The following is an 11,145-nucleotide window of genomic DNA, read 5'->3' as shown; positions in this document are numbered from 1 at the left end:
TGGTTGAGCGTTGACCTATGAACCAGGAGGTCACGGTTCGATTCCCGGTCAGGGCACAGGCCCGGGTTGTGGGCTCGATCCCCAGTGGGGGGCGTGCAGGAGGCGGCCAATCCCTGATTCTCTCTCATCATGGGTGTTTCTCTCTCTCTCTCCCTCTCTCTTCCTCTCTGAAATCAATACAGGTATTTTTTTTTAAAAAAAGAAAGTATGCTAGACGCGGGATTTTATAGTCGTACCATAAATAATATTTCAGGTTCGACTTCTGGGAACCATTCATTGGAAAACAAAATGTTCTTTGCTCGGGAGCTGGGAGTTTTGTGGGGAGCGGCCAGGGCTGACCTCCTGGCAGTTCTGGTGTGATGCTCACTCTCCCGGTGAGACACTCAGACATAAATCCCATCTCCCACTGGGCGTCCCCCTTCAGCTCTCATTCCTCTGAAATGCAGCTTTTAGCCTGGCCAGCGTGGCCCAGTGGTTAAGCTTCGACCTATGAACCAGGAGGTCACGGTTTGATTCCCGGTCAGGGCACATTCCCTGGGTTTCAGACTCGATCTCCAGTGTGGAGTGTGCAGGAGGCAGCCGATCCATGATTCTCTCTCATCATGGATGTTTCTCTCTCTCTCTCTCTTCCTCTCCCTCTCTCTTTCTGAAATCAATAAAAATATATTAAAACAAACAAACAAAAACCATGCCGGGGTAAAAAGTGTATTTCTTCTTCTTTTTTTAACATGAAGAAGTGTCCCTCTAATTCTTTCATTTTATTTCATTTTAATTATTATTAATTTTTATTGATTTCAGAGAGGAAGAGAGAGGGAGAGAGAGAAACATGAATGATGAGAGAGAATCATGGATCGGCTGCCACCTGTACGCCCCACACTGGAGATCGAGCCCACAATCCGGAATCCAGCCCGGGACCCTTCAGTCTTCAGGCTGACGCGCTATCCACTGAGCCCAACAAAAACGCTATTTTCCTGAGAAAAGTTTTGCCCTTCAGCACCCTGGATGCAAGGTTGATTGTGGAGGAAGAGTTTTAGATTCTTCCTAAATCCTTCCTGGGAGCTGCTCTGTTGCAGGGACCTTCTCCCCAGCTCTAGGAAATGCTGTGCCCCGAAAATCAAGGTCAGTGGAAACGGGAGAGGGGGTGCGGAGAGAAGGGGGGGTGGGAGCAAAGCCACAGCGATCCTCAGGGGCCACAGAACGGCACGCCCTTGGGGTGCCTGGCTGAGCTCGCAGGTTTGCCTGGAGCTTCCTATCCCGTGACCCCTGCAGGGTCCCCCGAAGTCCAGACGGGAAAACAGTGTGTGATGAGCGGCACACTGGCGACCGTTTAAAGAATCCAAGCCCTGGCCGGTGGTGATCAGTGGTTAGTGTCGGCCCGCGCATCAAGGGGTCGTGGGTTCCATTCCGATCAAAGGCACGTTACCTGGGTTGCAGGTTCGATGCCCGGCCCTTGAGGCGCGTGCAGGAGGCAACCCATCGATGTGTCTGTCCCATCAATGCTTTTCTCTCTCTCTCTCTCCCCCCTCCATCCTTTGCACTCTCTCTAAAAAGCAATGGAGCCCTGGCCTGGTAGCTCAGGTGGTTAGAATTATCGTCCCCGATACCCCAAGGTGGTGGGTTCGATCCCTGGTCAAGGCCCATGCAAGGATCAACCGAGGAATGCATAAGTGGGTAAAGCAACAAATAGATGTCTGCCAGTCTCTCTAAAAAATCAATAAAATTTAAAAAAGCAGTGGGAAAAGTATCTTCGGGTAAGGATTCACTAAAAAAAAAAAAGAATGAGGGAAAAAGAAAAGTACTGCATAAAAAAGTATTTCTCCCATCTCAAACACGTGTCAGGGGTCGTGACGTGCAATCCCCAGGCGAAGGCTTTTGTTTTTCTCTCCCATTTTTTTTTTTTTACATATTTTTATTGGTTTCAGAGAGGAAGGGAGAGAGAGATAGAAACATCAGTGATGAGAGAGAATCATGGATCGGCTGCCTCCTGCACGGAGCGCTCCCTCCTAGGGATCGAGCCCACAACCCAGGCATGTGCCCTGACCAGGAATCGAACCTGTGACCTCCTGGTTCATAGGTGGACACTCAACCATCGAGCCATGCTGGCCGGGCAAGAGCTGCCTGGTTTAAAATGCTTCATAATCAAAAATAAAAGTATTTGTTGTCACCGTTAGACCTCCCAGTGGGCCTTGTTTTTAACTTACTTTTGGGGTGTGGTATGTTCAGTTATAATCGGATTTTACTATTTTTCTACCGTGGCCTGTAATTAAAACTTAATGAGGAGAGATATATTTTATTTAGTCATTTATGTTTGCAAATCATCAAAGTCAATACAAAACAAAAGCCAGGATAAACAATGCAATTATATGCCAGCTCCGGGGCATTGTAATATTATAAACTCGCCTTTGAAACCGAGGGAAACGAACATTGGGGATCTGTTCCCATGATTAAAGATATAATAAAACAGCTCTGCCACCGTGGCTCCGTGGTCGAGCGTCACCAGGAGGTCACTGTTTGGTTCCCGGGTCAGGGCACGTACCCGCGGTTGTGGGCTCGATCCCCAGCGTGGGGCGGGCAGGAGGCAGCCGCTGCATGATTCTCTCTCATCATTGATGTTTCTCTCTCTCCCTTCCTCTCCCTTCCTTTCTCTCTAAAAAAAAAAAATCAATAAAAAAGCATATTTTTAAAAAACAGGTCTGCAATTCCCCGGTGGTGAATTGAACAGCAATCCCCTTTAGCCGAGGGAAGAAGAGGAACGTAAATTCCTTTCGGAAAAGAGGAGTCTTACCCTTTGGCTATGATGACATCCTTTCTTATAGTTGGTGGGAGCTGAGAACAAGAATGCGGGGCGAGCGCCGTGGACAGTTCACGGTACATGCTGTCCCAGGCTGGTTGCCTGTGGCTGCCCCCAGGCAGCCCATCGGGGCAACTTGTGTCTGCGGGTTCCACTCCCCTTCCTTTCTCTCCGGCCGGCCGGCGTCTTTGCGAGGAAAAGCCAAAGAACCCTAGGGAAATGATCGGTTTTGCAAATCTCAGCTCGATAAAGCCAATGACCGTGAATGTATTATCTCACAGATACGTTCTTCAATCTATTTGTATTGACTTCAGAGAGAGGGAGGGAGGGAGGAGGGGAGAAAGAGAGAGAGAGAAGGAGAGAGAGAGAAACATCAATGATGAGAGAGAATCATGGGTCAGCTGCCTCCTGCTCACCTCCTACTGGGGATTGAGCCTGCAACCCGGGCATGTGCCCTGACCGGGAATCGAACCTCCTGGTTCATAGGTCGACGCTCAACCACTGAGCCAGGCCGGCCGGGACTCATGTCACAAATATAGATATCTTACGGTCTATTTAGAAAGAGCAAATCATGCTACGTATCTCAAAGTATGATGTTGCTTTCTTAAAAGACTGGCACAAAAACACGTGGTGGGGAAATGAAGTGTAATAGCGGGGAGTCACTGGGATTGCGTGAGAGCAAAGGAATATTCCGGCTCTTTAAAAACACACACACAGCGAAAAGCGTCTCCGTAAACAGCCCTGCAGTGCGAGCCTTTATGGGTTTCAAGCCCACACTGTTCAGCTTTAATTGCCTTAGTTATGTTTTATTAAGCCAATAACGACCTACAATATCGCACAAAATTATATTCAAATATTAACTCGGCTTCAGACTTCTATCTGTGTGCATTTTATAGGAGATGTGTCACTGTTATTGGGCTCGATTCTTATTTTAGGAAAAAAGCAATTGCCAAAATAATACCGGAATATTAGATAGGGGCTGATTTTCGTTTCTCTCTCTGTTTTATTAAGACCCAGTGAGAGCACGCCCCCTACTGGGGATCAAGCCCACAACCTGGGTGTGTACCCCTGACCCGAATCGAACCCAGGACCCTTCGGTCTGCAGGCTGACGCTCTATCCACTGAGCCAAACTGGCTAGGGCTTTCTTTCTTTTAGAATTTACTGTCTCTTTCTTGTTTCCAGCCCACTGTTGGAATTTAGGAGATTATGGAGTAAACTCCCCAAAATACTGTAAAAAAACACCCAACAGCCCGGCCAGTGTAGCTCAGTGGTTGAGCGCTGCCCAATGAACCAGGAGGTCACAGTTCGATTCCCGATCAGGGCACATGCCAGGGTTGCTGGCTCGATCCCCAGTAGGGGGCGTGCAGGAAGCAGCCGGTCAGTGATTCTCTTCATTAATGTCTCTCTCTCTCTCCATCTCAATCGATCAATAAAATATATATATATTTTTAAAAAGCTGGGATGGCTGTCCTGCCCCCAGCTCTTTGCAGAACCCTATGCAAGCACTCCTATCGGGACTCTGAAGATGTTTACAGATTTTCATGCTCAAGAACTCGGAGTCAATGAAAGATGAGCAGGCGCAGAAGGAGAGAAATGTAAGAAACGGCAAACCAGAGGGAAGCCGAAAATAGACTCCCCGGGGGGTGTAGGGAGCGCACTTCTCCAGCAGGCAGCCAGGAGCGCTCCCTGTCACGGCGGAATCATTACAATAGAAGCTATAGACACTCCACAGTGGGCCGCAAACAAGAAAGAGAAAAAGCAAATTCTAAAAGAAAAAAGGATGCTTCGTAAATGGACATTTAAGGGCTCTAAAGAGAGCATCGTAAACTAGAAGGTGGGTCAGAGTAAAACGACCAACACGAAGTACTGCCCAGATGGAGGACAGCGAGAGCAGAAGCGCCGACCGCGCCGCCGGGGAAGAGCCCGACGCGTGTGTAATTGGAGCCGGAACCGACGAGGGAGGAAACGAGGCAGCTAAAATCCGAAGCCCCAAGAGCTAAGGAAAATGTCAAACTGATGAGAGACCTCCAATCGGAAATTCAAAAAACCCACTGAACTCCGGTCGGGATGAATACGAAAGTGATTTTTTAAAAAACAACAACACCTGAAGCACCTCAAGGTAATCAGCCGAAAATCAGACTGAAACGGAAAAACATCTTAACAACCCCTGGAGCAAAAACACTCGTTTTCTTCCCAAGGGCAGTCACTGGGTGGAGAGCCAGAGCTAACTGCTCAGCCGAGAAGGTGGAATTTAGGAGATCGTGGAGTGAACGCCTCAAAGGACTTAAAAAAAAATAACCCACAGCCCAGCCAGTGTGGCTCAGTGGTTGAGCATCACCCAATGAACCAGGAGGTCACGGTTCGATTCCCTGGGTTGCAGGCTGTAGGGGGTAGGGGCCGTGCAGGAGGCAGCCGATCAGTGATTCTCACATCATTGATGTTTCTCTCTCTCTCTCCCCCCGTCTCCCTTCCTTTCAAGAAAATCAATAAAATGTATCTTTTTAAAAAGAAGTAAAAATTAAAGTTTTTGGGGGGTTTTTTCCTCACTATTTGCGACTCTCAGTTCAATCTGGGCATGTCCAGGTACAAACACTATGATTTGCATTTTAAACAATAATTTCACAGTAGGGTAATCATTCTTTGCTTTTCTGTTTATTGCAAGCCACTGTGGAAATGAGTGTCATTCATTGCCCAGTTATTGTTAATGTTTTATCTAAATTTGTTTTTGTATAATTTGTTCCGTTCAAGTCCCGGCAGCCAGAGTGAAAAGATGCCTAAATTCCTTGGGAGAAAACAGCAAATGAGGCGATAAATAGATTATAAATCATAATTCACTTATTTAAACAATGTTTAGCACATAAGAATGTACACTTACAGGAAATTTGCCATTGCAATAATTCGGGTTTAAAGTATTGTCAGTGAGCTGGGCTGGTGTGGCTCAGTGGTTGAGTGGCGACCTATGAACCCGGAGGTCACAGTCCGATTCCCTATCAGGGCATGTGCCCGGGTTGCGGGCACGATCCCAGTCGGAGGCGTGCAGGAGGCAGCGGTTCGGTGATTCGCTCTCATCATTGATGTTTCTATCTCTCTCTCTTTCTCTCTTCTTTTCTGAAATCAATAAAAAATATTTTTTAAAAAACAAACAAATAAAAAAGGATTGTCACTTCGGGACTGAGTTTGACCCTTAGGGACTAGGGTCACCTCTGAGGGTCTTGGCTTGACTCTTCCGGGCTAGGCTGGCTCTTAGGGGCTAGGCTGGCTCTTAGGGTCTTAGGGTCTAGGCTGGCCCCTAGGGACTAGGCTGGCTCTTAGGGTCTTAGGGGCTAGGCTGGCTCTTAGGGTCTTAGGGGCTAGGCTGGCTCTTAGGGTCTTAGGGGCTAGGCTGGCTCTTAGGGTCTTAGGGTCTAGGCTGGCTCTTAGGGGCTAGGCTGGCTCTTAGGGTCTTAGGAGCTAGGCTGGCTCTTAGGGGCTAGGCTGGCTCTTAGGGTCTTAGGGTCTAGGCTGGCCCCTAGGGACTAGGCTGGCTCTTAGGGTCTTAGGGGCTAGGCTGGCTCTTAGGGTCTAGGCTGGGTCTTAGGGTCTAGGCTGGCTCTTAGGGTCTTAGGGGCTAGGCTGGCCCCTAGGGACTAGGCTGGCTCTTCGGAACAAGGGTCATGCCCTTGGGACCAGCTTTAGCTCTTAGGGTTAAGCTCGGCTCTTTGGGGTCATGCTTAGCTCTTCCGGATGAGGCTCAGCCCTTCGGAGTGGGCTCAGCTCCGCTCTTTGGGGCGCGGCCTGGCTCTCTGAGGCTCTGAGGCAAGGCTAGACTCGCGGCACGTGGACACATCCCCAGGATTCCCGCTTGTGTGGGCAGTGGCAAGAAATAAAGTAAAAAAACATAAAAGTATCATCACCGAGGCCCTGGCTGGTGTGGCTTGGTTGCTTGGATCATCATCTCATGAACCAAAAGGGTTCGATTCCTGGTCAGGGCTCATGCCCAGGTTGCGGGTTCGATCCCCAGTCAGGGTCCGTGTGGGAAGCAACCCGTCGATGTTTCTCTCTCACTGATGTTTCTCTCTCTTCCTCCCTCCTCTCTCCCTCCTCTCTCTCTCTGTCTCTCTCTCAATCGATAGCACTTTTAAAATAATAACAGATAAAGCACTGTCCATGCAGTGATCAGTAAGCCTGCCGCGGCCTCCTATGCTCGTCTTTCACCTCTCCGCGTCGTTCACGATCAAGGCAAAAATTACAGGGGAAGACCTGACCCAGCGGAACCGTGTCCGTTGGGGGACGGTCAGTCCACGGCACGGCTGTGCAGAGCTGGCGACAGAGGGTGTCCAGTTCCTGGGAGGGACGCACAGCTATGGGGAAGTCGTGCTTTTGTAAAAGGGAGAGCGATGAACGCGTGTGAGCAGCAGCAGAAATGAGCTCCCCCCGCCCCCCCGGCCCCCATGCTCAGCGGAGCAGAGCCGCAGCCTTATCTTCCAAGCTGTGGTGCGGGTGTACGTCACATTTCGGCAGATCGACTCAAGTGCGTGTTTAACTCTCCTACATAATTGGGTCCTTATCTTAAAAAAATGCATTCAGATCGGGATGTACGTCTAAGACAGAGAGAAGCCCCGAGGGAGTGGGGATGTGCGTCCCCAGCTGCCGCCAGAATAGAGTTATTTCTTCCTCCGATGCTATAATTTTGCACATACGCCTAAATAAAGATGTCCTCTTTTCAATCCCCACTACAATTTTTTTTTTTTTTTTTTTGCTGGTGGGAAGAATGAGATGCCAATTTTTTTTTCATATTCCTATTTTGCTTCTGAATACATTCCGTTAATTAATGTTCACGTTTAGAAGGACTCATTTGAATAAAGCCTCCGCCAGGCATCTTTTAGGTGCCTGGTTAATTCTAGAACATTCCGTTTGCATGCATGAAATGTGCAAGGCGGTTTCCCTTGGAAATGTTACTGCTTGGAATCTTTCTTGTTATTATTTTGTTTATCGATTTCAGAGAGGAAGGGAGAGAGAGAGAGAAACATCAATGATGAGAGGGGATCATGAATCAATCGGCTGCCTCCTGCGCGCCCCCTACGGGGGATTGAGCCCGCTACCCGGGCATGTGCCCTTGACTAGAATTGAACCTGGGGCCCTTCAGTCCACAGGCCGACGCTCTATCCACTGAGCCACACCGGCCAGGGCCTCCTGTTTAATTTTTAAATAGAAGCGATGAGAACCAATACGTCTGCCTTGTTCCTGGGGTGAGAGCCCCCGTCGTTCACCACGCGCCTCGATGTGAACCGTGGGTTTTCCTGGGTAGATGTCACTGGTCAGCTTGCGGAAGGGCACCTTCCGTTCCTCGCGGCGGCCTGCGGTTGTCTCGAAAGGGCACCTCTTGCCTCATTGTTCTTTTCCGGGGGCTCACGAGGCCGCCACACTCGTTCTGTCCTTTTGGCCTGTGGGCAGTGTGTTACCGCGGCTGATGTTGATGTATGGCACCCACGGTGTGTTCCTGCTCTCGCCTCGGGGATATTCTCACTGCCCTGCGGGGTCTCCCCGGGCTCTTTACCTGCATAAGGGCGTCCTGTGTCATTTCCGAATGTGGGTGAATTTCCCCCCATGTGTCTCTGTTCGTCTCTGCCTTCATTCCCGTGTGGTTGGAGAACATAAGTTTGGGGGGGGTTCCATCATTTTAACTTCACTTGGGGTGTGCTCTGTGTGTCCTAGTACATGGCTCGGTCTGGGAGCTACTCCCTTTGTCCTGAAGGAGAACGTGTGTTCTCGCTATTGGTCAGGGGTGATCTCTATAGAGGTCTGTTAGTTGAATGAACATCTGAAAATAATGTAGATCGACCCCAGCTGGTGTAGCTCAGTGGTTGAGCATCGTCCCATGCACCAGGAGGTCACGGTTCGATTCCCGGTCGGGGCACGTGCCCAGGTTGCAGGCTGGATCCCCAGTGTGGAGCGTGCAGGAGGCGGCCGCTCCGTGATTCTCCCTCATCATTGCTGTTTCTCTCTCTCGCTCTCTGCCTGTCCCTTCCTCTCTCGGAAATCAATTTTTTTAAAAAGCATATCTATTATTTTTAAAAAGATAAATAAATCTGTCTTCCCAGAGACCTGGATGGTCCCATTCTGGGGAACAGTGGACGGTGTGATGGGCGGGTCTGGGCCTGGGAGCTGATGAGACCCTGACCCCCCGTCTTGGGGGTCAACGACAGCTTGGCTCTCCATGGGGAAAGAGATAAGACAGCAGGACAGCGCCTGTGTGCTGTGTCCGCACAGCTGGCGGCCAGCCAGTGGCCTTTGCCCATTCATTTTTGGGGTGTCTGGGTGTTCAGGAAAATTCAGAAAGCAAGGCGACCCTCAGGTTTTAGTACGCGAAGTGGTCAGAACGACACGTTTGCCTGGGATGCTTTGTAAGACCCACATCTTCCGGTATGTTCACGCTTGTTCCGTGTGTTTAGATGGCTACCCCAAAGAAGAAATGATCTACAGGTGGAGGAAGAACTCCGTTGAGACGGCTAACCAGAAGTCCTGGCGGCTTTATCAGTTTGACTTCATGGGCCTCAGGAACACCACGGAAGTCCTGACGACATCTGCAGGTAGGAATCAACAGGAAAAGGGGTGGCTCTCTGAAAAAAACAAAACAAAACAAAAAAAACCAATGGAACCTGGACGTGTGGCTCAGTGGTTGAGCGTCCAGCCATGAACCAGGTCAGGGTTCGACTCCTGGTCAGGGCCCACGCCTGGGTTGCAGGCTCGAGCCCCAGTAGAGGGCGTGCAGTAGGCAGCCGATCAATGGCTCTCATTAAGGTTTCTCCCTCTCCCTTCCTCTTTGAAATCAATAACAAATATATTTTTTAAATCAATGGAAAAACTACCCTCAGGTAAGGATTAACACAACCATATACATATATGTGTATGCAGACACACACCTCCGTATACATACGTACATACATACATACATACATATATGTTATGATATCCTCCATGTACTTCCTTGTGAGGGAGAATTGTGGGATTTACCTGGTGACTTTCTGCGTTAGTTAGTCCACCCACTCAGCTGTTAGCATTTTATTCGACGTGACGGGCCTTACCAGGGCGCCCTAGTGAGATTTATGTCTTGAGTGCGAAGGGAATTGCACGTCTAAAATAGCTCCAGTAGCAGGAGCTCTCGAAGTGGTGCCTCCTTGGCTGGCTGTCATATGTTGCCTGAGTGCAGTCTGGGTAGTACATCAGTCTGGGTTTGAGAGTCAGGACTTTAAAAATAGTGGCAGTGTCTCTGTGCTCACAAGACTGAGCGAAGACTCTCTCAGACCCACTGAGTCACCTCCTCTCACGCCGACAGGAGGGGGGGGAAGGCGCTGCTCGGTTGAATGAACTGCTCATCCACCAAGAAAATTGAGGTTCTGTGATGCCAATCACATCTGACTGTCTGCTCTTTTAAAATCAGAGCTCATTAATTATCCCTTCGGAGCAAAATGATTGCCCGCCCGGCCGGTGTGGCTCAGGGGTTCAGCATCTACCTATGAACCAGGAGGTCACAGTTCGATTCCGGTCAAGGGCACAGGCCCGGGTTGCCAGCTCCATCCCCAGTGTGGGGCGTGCAGGAGGCAGCCGATCAGTCATTCTGTCTCATCATCTATGTTCCTGTCTGTCTCTTTCTCTCCCTCTGCCTTCCTCTCTCTGAAATCAATAAAAACATATATTTTTTTAAAAAAAATATGTATTTTCTAGTTGCAGATTCCTCCTCCTCTCCCCTTCTTTCCCCCTCTGCATTCTCTTGTGAGGAGAGGTTTTAACCCTTTGTTCTCAAGGTAAGGTCTCTTGCTACGTATGGCCTGCAAAGCTTTTTGGTTTTTTAAAAAAATACATATTTTTATTGATTTCAGAGGAAGGGAGAGGGAGAGGGAGAGAGAAACATCAATGACAAGAAAGAATCATGGATCGGCTGCCTCCTGCACGCCCCCTACTGGGGATGGAGCCTGCAACCCGGGCATGTGCCCTTGACCCAAATCGAACCTGGGACCCTTCAGTCCGCAGGCCGACGCTCTATCCACTGAGCCACACCAGCCAGGGCTTTTTGGCTTTAATTTCCCTGCCTCGGTTTCCCTGTTCCACTTGTCCAGGAACTTTCCTAGCTTTTCATTGTCCTACCACAGCAGGTCCAGGGTCAGGTCCCGGAACGCGGCCGGCAGCCCCTCTCACTCTCATCCCCACAGGGGGACGCCGTCACTGGGCAGACCTCTATGCCAGGGGAGGGGTCTGCTGGGCCTGTTCTGGGGTCGGGAGAGAGCCGGCTTTGCCGAATTTGCGGAGAGAACGGTGCCTCGGGGGCGCGGGCGTTGTCCCTCTGTTTATCTTCCTCGGCTCAGGAGCCGGCAAT

General features: G+C 49.8%; 1 protein-coding gene across 1 annotated transcript in view; it reads left to right on the top strand.

The window, feature by feature from the left end:
- Positions 1-11,145, top strand: part of GABRG3 (gamma-aminobutyric acid type A receptor gamma3 subunit) — a 49,127-nt gene that overhangs the window by 30,895 nt on the left and 7,087 nt on the right. The window contains exon 6 of the mRNA XM_006753482.2: positions 9,224-9,361. Within this exon, the coding sequence (XP_006753545.1) occupies positions 9,224-9,361 (138 nt within the window). The remainder of the gene's footprint in view (positions 1-9,223; positions 9,362-11,145) is intronic.

This window comes from Myotis davidii, unplaced genomic scaffold (assembly GCF_000327345.1).
Source record: "Myotis davidii unplaced genomic scaffold, ASM32734v1 scaffold811, whole genome shotgun sequence".
Taxonomy (NCBI): domain Eukaryota; kingdom Metazoa; phylum Chordata; class Mammalia; order Chiroptera; family Vespertilionidae; genus Myotis; species Myotis davidii.
This window is presented reverse-complemented; position numbering and strand designations above follow the sequence as displayed.